The 15,571-nt window shown below is 56.4% G+C and overlaps 1 protein-coding gene across 1 annotated transcript; it reads left to right on the top strand.

Moving 5' to 3' along the window:
* The first annotated feature begins 10,110 nt into the window (after positions 1 to 10,110).
* On the top strand, positions 10,111 to 12,813 carry LOC137161056 (epiplakin-like). Its single transcript, XM_067560059.1, has one exon. The coding sequence runs from the start codon at positions 10,111 to 10,113 to the stop codon at positions 12,811 to 12,813; it is 2,703 nt and encodes a 900-aa protein (XP_067416160.1).
* Positions 12,814 to 15,571: the final 2,758 nt, after the last annotated feature.

A 15,571-nucleotide genomic window follows, 5' to 3' on the forward strand; every position in this document is an offset into this window, starting at 1 on the left:
CCACAATTATCACTGGAGGCTTCTTGCAACTGATTCTGAAGCAGCTGGTGCTGGACAGTGTCAGAAACAGGATGCTGGGCTGCTCTGATCCCGTCTGGCCCTTCCTGTGTTCCTGTGACTTGCTTTTCTGTGCTCCCAGCCACAGAGGCCTGGCCTGTGTAGGGATCGGAATGCAGAGTAACACATCTCACAGTAATAGACAGGACCGACACGATCAACTCGGCTGGCTTCCCACGTGGCACAAGCCAAAGGACTTCACCCAGTGAGTCCTGCATCAAGCTTCTCTCTCCAGGCCTCAGGGTCTGGTCCTAGGAGAGCGTTTGGTTCAGTCTGACCCCTCGGACTGAGCCTTGAACTGCAACACAGTGCACGTGGCAGAAGAAGATATGAGGTCCTTAAACCCCTGCCCCAACCCAGCAAATGCCGGATAGAAATAAACTACAGGCAAAGAGAGGCTTCCGAAGGGGAAAGGGAGATAGAGAAGGGTGGAGCCTGGCTCTAAACCTCCACCTGCCAAAAGCTGAGATTGGACCAGCAGGGATGGATCACTCGAAATTACCCTCTTCTGTTCATTCCCTTGGAAGCACCTGGCACCTGCCACTGTCGGAGACAGGCGATTGAGCTAGATGGGCCATTGGGCTGAGACTGGACTAGCTGGCCCATTGGGCTGACCCAGGGTGACCATTCTTATGAGCCTCAGCCTGACGTTCTGTACCACAAACATCAGTGACGTTCCAGCCGGGCACTCCCAGATTCTGAACAATCCTGCACCAAGACGACGTGCTGCCACGTACCGGAGCTCAGGCCATGCTCTCACCCTCGCAGACTGGAAAAGCAGCTGTGGTGGGTGGGTCCCACAGGGCACGCTGGAAAAGACAAACACTGTGATCTTCTACAGAGAGACAAGGTGGGGAAGGTCAGGTCTGTTATTGCATCAACTTCTGTCAACAAGCAAAGTTGGTGCAATAATAGATATTATCTCATCCACTTTGTCTTTTTAATATCCTGGGACCAACACAGCTACAGCACTGCATATGATCTTCACACACACACACACACACACACACACACACACACACACACACACACACACACACACACACACACACACACACACACACACACACACACACACACACCAATATAATCAAAACAAAATGAACTTTTATTTTGGCAACACGGAAATGGAGCGCTCACTGAGCTCTGCGGGTTGGGCCCCAGTGCAGGAGTGCCATAAGGAGCCGCCCAGCTAGCTTTCGAGGCCATAAAAACAATAGATTCCCCCAACCCAGCCATAAAACCATTCGACGGTCCAATCCAGCCCTTTCTGCCTCACAGGAGCAAAGCCAGGGCTCAGCTACTCCAACTGGGACAAAGCCCCAGTACAATCCCACGCTGCCCGTGCTTTGCACACACGTTCTCTCTGTGCCAGGAACTCCAGCACTGGCAGCTGGCAAGCAGGGCTGGACCAGTTCTCTCTGATGATCAACAGAGACACTTTAACTCCTGCTACCACTTCAGTGAAAGCAGCAAACGTCTTCGCCCCACCTCTGCTCTCCGACATTACAGCCAAATGAAAGCACACTTTACTCCTATGCAGCAGCCCTCTGTGGTCTCAGGGATTCCAGCCTCCTGACCAGCGGGGCAAACAACCCCACCCCAAGCCAAAGACGCTAGGCCAACACCTACAGCATCATTTGCTAGTCACTGGGAAGGGCAGATCAAAGACAACAACAAGCTGGACAGCTCCAGATACCTGCCCAGAAATAGCACACAAGCAGAGCCTCACCACGGCGACATTTGCCACGCTACGGCTTCCCAGACACAGATTCCAGGACCATGAGTTAGTGGTGGGAAGTCGGAGACACAAACCCAGCCCAGCCCAGACCCAGAACAAGGCGAAACTGTGCCTAACAGTTGGGGAAGGAGAGCGTCAGATGGCGGTTTCTCATCCCACAAGAGGGAAGGAAAAGATTCAGAGCAGCATGACAAAGCCCTGGCTGGGATGATTTAGTGGGGGCTGATCCTGCTTTGCGCAGGGGGTTGGACTAGATACCTCCTGAACTCCCTGCCAACCCTAATGGTCTCTGATGGGGGATGAGGCTGGAGTAAAGCCCCTGAGACCTGGCTGGAAAGAGGCCATAAGAGACATCAGTGAGAGCGGTGCTAGTGGCGTGGAGGGCAGCGCGCAAGGACCCCAACGGAGCAGGCGCGGAGGCCCGGGAGGCAATGCATGCAGAGGGCACGTTCAGTGAGGACTGGGGGAGGTGAGTCTCCAGGAGACGTAGGTGAGCTTGCACTGAGCGGAAAGAACCAATGGCGAGTACAAGAGTCAGAGAGGGCCAGGGACGGGGCACAAATGTGAGTGCAGCAACAGCAGGCATCTGCCAGGGCCGAGGCGTTGAGCACCTGCCTGGGTGGGGGAGAGGGGAGCATGTCTGGAAACCCCCCTTGCAGTGCTCAGGTTCCACCATGCCCACGAGGGCAGAACCCACGCTCTCATTAATCATAGACCCGCCCGGCTGTGCTCATGCCCCAGCTGACCCCCGCGTCTGTATCACTGGTGCCCCCCTCCTGCCAGCCTCATCCCCCACGCCGCCCATCGGCCCAGGCTGCAAGCAACGTGGGCACAGGCTGCAGCAGGCTGTTTGCTTTGCAAGATGCTGGTGCTGGAACAACAACTCTCTTCATGCCAGCAGCGCAGCTCCTTGGGTCATTTGCATTTAAAATGTGTTCAGGTATTGGGGCTGGGTTGATGTGTCACCCGGGGGCAGGGAGGGAAAGCTTTAAATCACGCTCCTGTCCCAGCAAGGCAGAGATGCAGCAGGACTGAGAGCATCTGCCAGGGTGTTGGAGACGCCAAGCACAGGCAGGTAGGACAGAACCCGGCAGTGGGGCATCACTGTCTCCAGGGTAGGGTGGCACAGGATGTTTGCATACTTATCAGGGCTGGCATTGACCTGGCCTGCTGCCTCTTCCCCTGGACCTTGCAGTGGGAGGGAGAAGCCAGCCAAGGCCAAGCTGATTGGGAGGACAGAAGGATTCTGGCTGAACGCCTGACATTTCCACAGTGGTGCTGTGGGGTCTCTGATACACCAGCTGCCAGGACAGGGGTGGGGTGGGCTGGTTCACGAGATGGTCCTTTCCCTGGAGGATGCCGTCTTGTGCTCTGGAATCTCAACGGTCATTAAAAGATTTGTCTCTGGCCCTTCTGGCGGTGAAGAAACACGCGGGGTGAACAGGCTGAAGGTGAACTGCTGCCAAGGTGTCTGCCTGAGTCTGCAGGCAGCCTGAAACAACAGCTCACAGCCACTGCCCCACTTCTCAGTGGGACGCTAGCTCTGATGCCTCACGGTGCCAAATGAACTGGCCATGTACCTATTCCCAAAGGTATGGGCACGGCAGCTTCTGCGAGAACAGGCACTGGGTGGAGACAGGCCCTGTGCCACCAAGTCTTTTTCTAGTTGGCAGTGTGGGCCGAGGTCCCCCAGGGGCTCTGAGAACGTGCCCAGCGGGGCTGTGGGGCAGGACCATTCCCAATACACTCACTGCTCCAATGCTGGAGTGAGAGGCAGGAAGTCTGCAGCGCCCGGCCGGTGGAAGTGAGAGGAGTGAAGGCTGCAGTGATGGGGAGCAGGCGGCGGGAACCGGGGCAGGGGCTGGGGGAGCTGGCAGCGGTAGAGGCACTCGCCCGGCTGTGTGCTCCGGGAATCTGGGAGCACCTGTGTGTGTGTGTGTGTGTGTGTGATGCAGCAGAGTCCTGCTGTTTCTGCAGTCCCTCGCACCGGTGCAATGGGTGCCCAGCACGCTCGGGGAGGGGGGGGTGTTTCTTTCATTATTTCTTGCCCGTTGCTGGCAAGATCTAAAATAAATTTGGGCAGCAAGTGAGTGTGTGGGAAAGACAGGGTGACAGCCCGGCATCCCTGCTGGGGAAGGCAATGGTCCAGCCAGCCCAGCCCAGCCCCACCCCAGAGAGTGGCCTGGGTCGCTGCGCACAGCGCCAGGGCCCGGGACGCAGCGTAACGCCCAGCGGGGGCTGCCTGCTGACAGGCTAGCCAGCGATGGAGGAACGTGACCTGATGCCTTTCCACCCCGCGGAGCCCAGAGAGCTTTAGTGCTGGCATGCGCCTCCCACGCACATGCAGCCAGCGCGGGGCAGGGCGGGGTGCGATGCAGCCAGCCCCTCTGCCTCCCCGGCGTGGGCAGCAGGGATGGAGGAAGGGAGAGCAGGGAACGAGACCTGCACCCTGGGATGGACAGCAGCCCGCAGGAGGGAGGCAGGCAGCACGTGCAAGGGAGTGGAGGAAGGGAGGCGTCATTCCCCTCTGCGGGCTGGGCTCCCTGCGGGACTGCAGCTCATGTCAGCTCTCCTCCGACTAGCAACGTGTGCTTTGCCATGGTGTCACACTGCCACCACCGGGCTGGTGCCTCCTCCTGGTCACACGGGGGATTAGCTGGAGAGCAACACCCTCCCCGCTGCAGTTTGCACCCCTTCGCTCTGTCTCTGCACCCAGCCTGCAGCCCCTCGCGCAGCCTCAGGAACCGCAGCACCCTCGTGGTGGCGTGGCCCTCCAGCTGGGTCACCCTCCACCACCCGCTACCGGCAGGAAAATCAGTCTCACACTCCCATAGTCCAGCCACTTCCCACATGGCAAGTGGGGAGGACCCGGCTCCGCTGCTCCAGGCCCTAACCCGGGGCCCCATAGATAGCAGCCTCTTGCCGTGACTTAGCTTCGCACCAGACTGCTGTCGCCGGGGGCCATCACCCCAGGGCCCCAGCCCCCAGGTGTGCAACTACCCAGCCCCAGCAGCCAGCCAGGAGCGCCCTCTCGCATGCCTGGTCTCTGCCCGCATTTGCTCTGTCCAAGGTGCCGCAGGTCCCTCCTCCTCCTCCTCCTCCTCCTCCTCCTGCTGCTGCTGCTGCTGCAAACATCACCTCTCCTGGGGCCCCCAGCAGCCACTGAGCCCACCCTGTCGCCTGCAGCTCCTCTTATCTGAGCCTGGCGGCCGGGATTGGCTGCTCCCTGCAACTCCTCTCTGATTGGCTGTGCCTCTTTGGGCCCCTCCACTGCTCCCTGCTGGGGTTAACCCTTTCTAGTCCAGGGTGGGGCAGACACCCCATCACACGTGGCTGTGGAAGCATTTGCTGCGTTTAACCACTCGGGCACAGCTACCCCACAGGGGCCGGGTGTAAGGGATGCCCCGTCAGGCCATGTTTAGGCTCCTACGTAAATCTGGCCTGATTCTCCACTGACTCCAATGGAAGCAGAGGGCTCAGCACCTAGAGAAAGCAGCACACTGGCCTGTTGGGCTGAAGGCTAGCTTTCAAACTCTGCTGTGCAGCTGCTGGGTGGGCACCAGCTGTGACTCCTGCTGTCAAGTTCATGTGACCCTGACCTCATCCTCCCACCCTCAGAACGCCAGAGTCTGGGCTCCATGGGGCAGGGCCCGTCTGGGTCACTGATTGGGGCCCCAGGTGCTAGCGCCATGCACACAATGTTGACAAGGGACGTCCCCCAGGCCGCCTGGGAAGTCCGTGGTGGAGCTGGGAACAGGCCCCTGGTGTGTGATGGGACAGACTCACGTCTCCAGGACCATCGACTCACAGCAGTCGCCGCCCGTGTCACGCACCTGATGACAAGGCAGCCCAGCGTGCTGTGTGCGCCAGGCCCCAGTGCCTGCCGGCCAACGCCAAACGCTCACAAATCACGCGTCAGGCACAAAAGCCACGACTATGCAGTGTGACTGCATTGTGCCTCTGGCTAAGAAGCCTTTGAAAGGAAGCTCCTAGTTTGTGTGTGTGTGAGAGACCAAAAGTACCCCAGTACTCACACCTATGTACCAATGCAATCATCTGTGTACAACACACACCTGGTGAAGATGTGCTGGAGCCCACAGGATCGGTGCCCTGCACCCACTCGGGGTGACACCAGTCAGAACTCCAGTGGAGAGGATCCACCCGCAGGTCTCTTCACACCAGTGCAGCCGCCTCCTGAATCTGACCTCGAAGGTTCCGCACCCCTGCTCCACCTGCCGAGCTCCTACACGCCCCCAAAGGGGCCCTGCACCCTACCTTGCAGGCATAAGCAATTCGCAGCCGGCCTGGAACCAGCAGGTTTGTTAGTTCTCAGGAACATAGCGTAGAACAGGTTGTGTTAGCACAGGAATCAGAAAGTTACAGCAACGACCAGCTGGGGCAGCTCCAGAGCCCCATTCTTGGGCTCTGCTCTCAGGGATCCCCCCACCGGGGACTGGCCCTTCCCACTGCCAGCCTCAGACACCCCCACTGCCCTTTCCCAGTCTTTTGTCTCTCCCCCAGGCAAGGTGGTCACCTCTCCTTTCTGCCTGCCCACCCTCACACAGCTGGTTGGTCCACGGGCAGGGGTTCCTGGCCATTGTCTGGGCAGGTGCAGCTAGAGGAATGTCCGCCTGGCCTGCAGTGGTCTCTGCAATGATCACACACCCTGGTCCCATCACCGAAACACATGAGGAAGACATGGGGAAACTGAGGCACACACACAACGCTCAGCGAAAACCCCAAGAATATCTCCACTTCATCACCAAGGGATCATTTGAAAACTAACAACTCACTGGCCACTATGGATCACGGTGAAATGTATGTGACAACATTCAATGGAAAGTTACGAAATCCCCGTGCCTGCTGTTCTTCGCACGTGTGCGAACCCAGACAGCCCGGCCCAGGCAGACGGATCCTGACCGAAGAAATGTGTGTTTACCTCTGTTTACAAGTAAGTCGTAAACACGGTCCTCGGGACAGCAGAGCAGGAGACGTTTCAGCAACCACAGCTGAGAAGCGAGACCATGGAGCCCCCTTCACCCCCAGCCTGCATGTCGCCTTTGTTGGTGTTCAAATACACTCTGCTGTGAGGGATAACCCTCGGCCCCATCCCCCGCGAAGGGTCCCTGGACTATGCCAGAAAGGGTCAGACACCCCTCACTCGCTCGCGCTCACCTAAGACGACAAGGAAGCAGGCCTGTGACTTTGGGGGCAGATCCTGACCTGAGAATTTCCTCAGCCGTGTTGCTGGGGTCTGGTGGGGAGGAGTTTACCCTGCACCAAGTCCAGCTGGTTAGTGTTAGCCACGTTCTCGTCATTTCTCATGGGCCCATGGCTGACGTTACCACCTGACACCTGCATTCAATCACAGTCTTCTTTTGGGAATCAGCTCGTTTTGGTTTTTAATCTGCACCAATCCAGAGCTGTGTGTAAAGTGAGCTGCTTGGTACGCGCAGGGAAAGGAGCGCCCTGTTGCATATTGACCCTTTACCAGGGAACGGCCCTTCCCCACCTGGCCTGCCCAGGAGAGGGTGGGACAGGGTGGGACACTCTTTTGGGGAAAATCTGGGCCTGGGAGTGTGTTGGGGTCACCCTGCGAATAGTAACCACGGCTGGTGCAAGCCGGAGCGGGGCTGGCGGGTTGCTGACAGGCTGCCGGGTCAGAGCTGCGGGGCTGTGGCTACACAGAGACTCAGGACATGCCCTGCATGCTGGGACATGCTGAGGGAGGGAGGGACCAGGCCCCTGGGCGCTGTCCTGCAATGGGGGCACTGGGCCAGTCCTTCATGACATGCAGGGGACGTAGGAGGCTCTAAGGGGCGCAGAGCCTCCTGCGCCTCCCATCCTCTGTGAAGTGCTGGCCTGGAGCACACTTACCTGCCACTCCAGCCCCACAGCCTGGTGCCAGCTCAGATGGGGCAGCCTCACCCCCTGGCCGGGGGGGGGGAGCAGGGAGCCCTTCACGATGCATGAGGGGGCACAGGAGTGGAAGCGGGGGCAGCCACCCCTCAGCCTCCAGAGCTTCCTGCCCTCCGCCTGTCATGAAGGGCCGAGCCAGCGCCCCACCTGAGCTGGTGCCGGGCTGCAGCAGTGGGAAAGTGTGGGGGGTGGAGGGGCACCAGCTGGAGGGGGCAGGAGGATGAGGAGCAGCTGCTCCCCCTTCTATTCCTGCCCCCCCATGCATCATGACGGGCCAGCCCGGCCCTCCCCGAGGCCGGAGGGTGAGGCTGCCCGCATCCGAGCCAGCGCCAGGCTGTGGGGCTGCTGGAGCAGCGGGTAAGTGCAGGGGGGGGGTGCACCGGGCTGGGCAACAGGTGGGGGGCGGGGAGTGCAGGGGGCTCTGAGGGGCGCCCCGCAGCGCCTCCCCCCATGCGTTGTGAAGGGCCGGCCCAGACCCCCTCCCCGGGCTGGGGGATGAGGCCACCCCCCATCCGAGCAGGCGCCGGGCTGTGGGGATGCAGCCGGAGAGGCAGGTGCTGGGTGAGTGCGGGGGGGCAGGAAGGGGGATGGCGGACCCAAGCCTGCATTTGCACCCCCCGTGCCTCACACCCCCTCCCCAAGTACAGACCCCCTCTCCCCGGGACAGCTGGGGAGTGGTGCTGGGACCCCTCCTGCCCTACATGGGGGGGGCAGGAGGTGGGAGGGCACAAATGTAGGCGTGGCCCCTGGGCGCCAGAGACCCTCTGCACACCACTGAGCTACGGGCAAAGCACGGTGGAGGTTACAGGGCATGCATGAGGCAGGGCCCCTCCCTGGCTGCTACTCACACCACCGTCCAACTCTCTGCATGTCTGGCTTTAGCGCTTCGGGGCAGGCCTTGGGCCTTCTCATCTTCTGGAGAAGCGCCCCCAGCACTGCCAAGAACAAACACCCGCTGAAGACACTCATGGTGACGCTCTGACACCTCTGTACATTTCTCGGGTAAGATGCAGCCCTCTGGGGATGTCAGTGACCAGCTCGGCAGCTTGGAGCTGCACAAGGAGCCAGCGCCCTTCCCGCCGCTCTCTACTACCACCTGGGACCGTTTTCGGGGTTACCCGAGGTGTCCGGGCCAGGGTGCATCGCTGCCACCTGCTTGCAGTGGACGGGCGCCCTGTCTATGCCAACCAGGGGACACTCTCCTCAGCCATCAGGTGCTGCCAACGCAGCCGCTCCGCTCCGGGCACCGCAAGCCCCACTCTTTGCCTCTGCAGGCTGGTGATTTACACATCCCACGTCGTTACAGTCGAGTCTCCAGCCCCTTACCGTCTGGATACCTGCAGCGTGCTCTGATCTGCTGCCTCTGTGGAAGCAGGGCGCCCCATTCAGTGGTTGCACTTCAGTTTAACACTCTCCTTACACAAGGCACTTAGACGTGCGTACAGTAAAAACAAACTGAAGTTCCTTCAGCAGAGTTTGGGATAAGGATTTAAAATAATATTACAGGTGAATGAAACACATAGGATGCAATTCACCCAGCTCCATTCTAAACAGCTGGTCCTGCCTAGAAAGCGGGGCTCCATCCCCATGAGCCAGCCCCACTGGCGGAGGTGCTCCTTTGTACTGGATGTCTCCTTGTTCTCTTTCTTCTTCTATAAAATCACAGACGATCGGCCACAGCCCAGACATCCCCTGTGCAGAGTCTTGTCCTGGAGTTCTTTTGTTTTTGTAAATGCTGAAACTTGCACGTGGGCCAGACTGAAAACACGAGCTGCTCCATCAGGGAACGTCCACTGGGCTCATACTGATGGAGGCAGCACTCAGGCGATAGGTTTCTCTCCCAACAGGTGTGGAACATAATCCTCTACCTGTCACAGGCCCTAAAATTGTTTCCCGTACAAGCATCTCACGGTAACCATGACAATCAGCCAGTTCTTAGCTTTCGGCAGAAACCCCACACGACCCCCTTTGGGGAAAGAGTGAGTCAATGAGCAGACACAGGGGAAAACATACCTGTCTGGGCCTGGTTGTGTCCCACAGTCCAAAGAGCCCAGAGGCAGGCGTTCTGGGGCTACACTCCTGCAGAAGGGGGTGAGGAGGGTGAGTGTTTGCTGGATGCATCTTCGGCAGAAAAAGGTGCTCACAGCAGTTCCAGCAGTGTGCAACTCCCAGTTTCTATTTGCATTTTTGCTGTTGTGTCTGGGGAGATAGTTCTCTTCTCCACATTTACCATGAAAATTGTACAAATGCCTGTGTCTCATGGAGCCTTTCCTCTCTCTGCAGAGACCCACTCACTGCCCCAGGAAATAAGAGAGGATCTGCCCACCACAGCAGCAGCAAAGCGTGAGAGGACAGCTTCCCAAAGGAGGAACCCAGCGCAACGGGACAGACAGATGGCAAGCAAGCAGGCAGGGAATGCCTATGAAGACATGGACCTGGAAGGCAGTAACGTCATTGCTGGAGTCCTTATTCAGTCCAGTAATAAGAAGATGAGCATCTACCAGGCCATGATGAGAGGCATTCTGACGCAGGGCACAGCGCTGGTGCTGCTCGAGGCACAGGCTGCTGTAGGGTTCATCGTAGACCCAGTAAAGAACAAGAAGGTGCCAGTCAGAGATGCACTTGCTGCAGGGCTGACAGGAGGACATTTTTATGGGAAGCTGCTGTCTGCAGAGAGAGCGGTGACCGGATACAAGGACCCCTACACCGGAAACAAGATCTCCCTCTTCCAGGCCATGAAGAAAGACCTGATAGTCAAAGACCACGGCATCCGCCTGCTGGAGGCCCAGATCGCCACCGGCGGCATCATCGACCCCGTGCACAGTCACCGCGTCCCCGTGGAGGTGGCTTACAAGCGGGGCTACTTCAACCAAGAGATGAACAGGATCCTCTCTGACCCAGAAAAACACAGCAGAAGCTGCTTCGACCCCAACACGCATGAGAACCTCACCTACATGCAGCTCCTCAGTAGATGCGTTCCAGACCCAGACACGGGGCTCTATATGCTTCATCTGATGCACAAAGGCTCTGTGCTCTTCCAGCTAGATGAACAAATGCGAATATCCTTACAGTCTGCCCCTGCCACCGTCAGCGTGGGACTCTTCCAGGGGCAGAACGTGACCGTGTGGGAGCTTCTCTTCTCCAGATACGTCCCTGACCACAGAAGGCAGGAGCTTCTCAAGAAGTACAAAGCGGGGACGCTAACCATTCAGGAAATGATAACCATCATCACCACCATCATCACCGAGACGGAGGAAAAGAGGAGCAGAGAGACCAGGCCCGTGAAAAGTCCAAGCAGGCAAAGGGCAATGTCGCAGAAAGCTGAGGCTTCCCATTCGCAGAGAGACGAAAAATGGGAAAAGGCCTTAAAGTCTACCACAGTCGACGTGCCGGTGGGCGAGTTCCAAGGGCAAAATGTCTCTGTGTGGGATCTGCTCTTCTCCAAATACGTCCTTGAAGAGAAAAGACAAGAGCTTCTAAAGAGCTACGAAGCAGGGACGCTCACCGTCCACGAAATGATAACCATCCTCACCGCCGTCGTTACGGAGGCTGAAGGGAGAAGCAGCAAATGCCCGACAACTAAGAAAACCCCCAGCAAAGAGACGACGACATTAGAGGAAGTCAACGATGCCCCGTCCCATGAAGGACAACAACTGGAAAAGGCCTTAAAGTCTACCTTGGTGGAGGTGCCGGTGGGTGAGTTCCACGGGCGGAAAGTCTCTGTGTGGGATCTGCTCTTCTCCAAATACATCCCCGAAGAGAAGAGGAAGGAGCTCCTGGAGTTGTACAGAGCTGGGATATTAAGCACAGACCAAATGAAAACCATCGTCACCACCATCGTAACCAAAACAGAGGAGGAAAGGCACCACCTGCTGAGACACGGGGAAAGTCCCGGAACGGAGATGACAACCTCAGGGGAAGCTGAGCCTCCCCACTCCCCGCACGACAAACATTTGGAAAACGCTTTGCGCATTGAGACAGTTAATGTTCCTGTCGGGGAATTCAAAGGGCAGGAGGTTTCCCTGTGGGAGCTTCTCTTCTCCAGCTACATCGCCAAAACCAAAAGACAGGAGCTTCTGAAGAAGTACAGAGCGGGGTCGCTAACCATTCAGGAAATGGTAATCATCATCACCACCATCATCACCGAGACAGAAATGGGGAGCAGGAATCTATGTACAAACACAGAAGCTCCTAGGAAAGCGGTGGTAACATCAGACAAGGCTGTGGATGTCTATTCACATGAACAACACCTGAAAAAGTCTTTAAAGTGTGTGACCATCTACGTAACTGCTGGTGAGTTCCAAGGGCAAAAAGTGTCCTTGTTAGACCTCCTCTTCTCTCAGTACATCCCTCAGGAGAAGAGGCAGACGCTCCTGGAGTTGTATAGAACCGGTATTTTAACTACAGATCAGATGATAACCGCCATCACTAGCATCATAACAAAAACAGAAGAAGCAAGTAGGAAATTCATGAAAAGTGCCAAAAGTCCAAAAAGAGACGAAATAACTTCAAAGGAAGCTGTACTTGCCCATTCCCCACAAGATACACAAGTGGAAAACATCTTAAAATCTACAACCATAGATGTACCTCTCGGCATGTTCCAAGGTTCAAAGGTCTCAGTGTGGGACCTGCTCTTCTCTAAATACATCCCTGAAGAGAAAAGGCAGGAGATCCTGGAGTTGTACAAAGAAGGGATATTAGCCCTGGACCAGGTGATAACCGTTGTCACCACGATCGTCAAGAAAAAAGAAGCTACAAGTAGGAAATTTGTGATTAATGTGAAAACTCCCAGCAAAGACATCAAGACATCAGAGCAAGCTGAGAACATTCACTCACATGAAGACCATCAACTGGAAAAGACCTTAAAGTCTACCATGGTTGATGTTCCGGCTGGCGAGTTCCATGAGCAAAAAACCTCGGTGTGGGACCTGCTCTTCTCCAACTACATCCCTGAAGAGAAAAGGCAGGAGATCCTGGAGTTGTACAAAGAAGGGATGTTAACCCTGGACCAGGTGATAACCATTGTCACCACCATCGTCAAGAAAAAGTACAAAGAAGGGATGTTAACCCTGGACCTACAAGTAGGAAATTTGTGATTAATGTGAAAACTCCCAGCAAAGACATCAAGACATCAGAGCAAGCTGAGAACATTCACTCACATGAAGACCATCAACTGGAAAAGACCTTAAAGTCTACCATGGTTGATGTTCCGGCTGGCGAGTTCCATGAGCAAAAAACCTCGGTGTGGGACCTGCTCTTCTCCAACTACATCCCTGAAGAGAAAAGGCAGGAGATCCTGGAGTTGTACAAAGAAGGGATGTTAACCCTGGACCAGGTGATAACCATTGTCACCACCATCGTCAAGAAAAAAGAAGCTACAAGTAGGAAATTTGTGATTAATGTGAAAACTCCCAGCAAAGACATCAAGACATCAGAGCAAGCTGAGAACATTCACTCACATGAAGACCATCAACTGGAAAAGACCTTAAAGTCTACCATGGTTGATGTTCCGGCTGGCGAGTTCCATGAGCAAAAAACCTCGGTGTGGGACCTGCTCTTCTCCAACTACATCCCTGAAGAGAAAAGGCAGGAGATCCTGGAGTTGTACAAAGAAGGGATGTTAACCCTGGACCAGGTGATAACCGTTGTCACCACCATCGTCAAGAAAAAAGAAGCTACAAGTAGGAAATTTGTGATTAATGTGAAAACTCCCAGCAAAGACATCAAGACATCAGAGCAAACTACTCCCAGCAAAGACATCAAGACCTCAGAGCAAGCTGAGAACATTCACTCACATGAAGACCATCAACTGGAAAAGACCTTAAAGTCTACCGTGGTTGATGTGCCAGCTGGCGAGTTCCATGAGCAAAAGGCCTCGGTGTGGGACCTGCTCTTCTCCAGCTACATCCTTAAGGAAACAAGACAGGAGCTTCTAAAGAAGTACAAAGCAGGGATGCTCACCATGGATAAAATGAAAATGATCCTCTCCACTATCATCACACACGCTCTAGAGGAGTGTCTCACCCCAAATAATCAACAAATATTGAATCTCCTACAATCTGAGTCATCCTATGTGACATTTGGCCAGTTCCAGGACCAAAGGGTTTCTGTCCGGGAACTTCTCTCCTCCAAATGCATCTCCCAGTACAAACGAGAGGCTCACTTGGATACCTACAATACAGGGAGGTTAACAATTAATGAGATTACAATCACCACCACTGTCATTACAGGGCCGGAGGGGAAGAAAGAGGATTACCAGTAACAGTGACAATGCTTGCCAGGCAGGGGGTCGGGCTGGGGCTGTCCCTCCCAAAGGACATGGGATGTACACCTACAAACGAACGTAGCCGTCTTATAAAATTAGCAGGAGGAAATAGGAGAGCAGGAAGACTTAGCCCAGCATGGGAATCAGCATCCCTCATGGGTCCACACGGTGTTTACAGGTTTACTGACCATTACATTCTGTGGTTTAACAGAAGGCAGCATGGGGCTTCTACCCTTCGTGTTTATAAACACATCTATGGCTCCAGGACTTTGCCTGGCCCTTTACTGACGCCAACAAAATGACACTGTCTCTGCCCCCAAGAGCCAACAGACAAACGACCCCCCCCCCCCCAGGAGCATGAAGATCAGAGGTTACCCCCGTTCTGCCGTTCAGGCAGGTAGGGGCGACCCTCAGAAGGCGGGAACCAGGGTAGTGTGAAATGGAAAATGGGAAGCGGTAACACATGCGTTACACAAATCACAAGCAGGGTGATAAGCACCCAAGGGACGATATGAAAATGGAGTTCCAGGGCAGGAAAGAGACCCATCACCTACCAAAGGCAGCCAATGACCCCATATCTAGACAAGGAGCCCAGCAGGGACAGCCCAGGAAATACAGGTGTGTGCTGTGCATCTCCATCAGCCCGGCTGGCCAGGCAAAGTCGGCAACTCCCAGTGAGGGGGTGGGGAGACTGCAGTCTCACCTCTCTGCTCTAGGGTTGAGGGCACACAGGGGGTCAGTTTCCCTGTGGGAGGAGCCCAGTGAGTCTGGTCCTTGCTGGGGAGGGGAGAGGGTCTATGGGGGTGGGACAGCTGCTGGCTTTATTCCACCTGGCTGTATTTTACTCTGTGGTGAGGGCACCCAGATACCGCAGATACGGGAGGAGCTCATCGATAAACGACCCCACGAGAGCGTGTCCAGTGAGCTGACCCGCTGGGCCATTCCTTTATCCAGTCGGCCCCATCCCTGGGGAAAGTCTCCCTTAGGCCAAATTGACACCAGGGAAACTCAGAAGCCCCCTCTAGGCAGCGAGTGCTGGTGTGGGACCCAGCATCCCACCAGGGAGCTCCCCTGCCCTGTGCGCCCCCAACCCCTGCTCACCGGCTCTGAACATCAGGCCCCTAGAAGGGGACTCGAGCTGGGCTCCCAAAAATAGAGACCCCCAAGCGTACATGCCACTGTAGAAACATTGGCCCCTGGGCAGATGTGGGCGGTCAGGAGCTAAGGGCAGCTGGGGGCTCAGGGATCCTGGTGCCACTGGGGGATTTGGGAGGTTGCAGGTGGGGGGCAAGCAGCCTGGGGTACCTGAAGGGAGCCTTGGGGGCAAGGTGGCTGGGGGAGGAGAGGCATGTAGGTGGCAGAGGAGCCCGGGGTAAGTTGGGGGGGGGGGGGGTCAGGGCTGCACTAGGCTTCTCCCCCTGCTCCATGCCACCACGGGTCATGGCCTCCGATCCTACCAGCAGCTTCCCAACAGGGAGTGGGGCTCAGCCAGGGACCAGAGGGATGGGAGGCAGAGGCCACCTCTGTAGCAGGCCCCGGGGACCTGGCTGTGCACAGGGGTGCAGCACAGGGTGGTGACGCCAGGCTGC

The sequence above is a fragment of the Emydura macquarii genome, unplaced genomic scaffold (assembly GCF_026122565.2).
Source record: "Emydura macquarii macquarii isolate MOO-44397 ecotype Brisbane River unplaced genomic scaffold, CSIRO-AGI_Emac_v2 contig_2246, whole genome shotgun sequence".
Taxonomy (NCBI): Eukaryota; Metazoa; Chordata; order Testudines; family Chelidae; genus Emydura; species Emydura macquarii.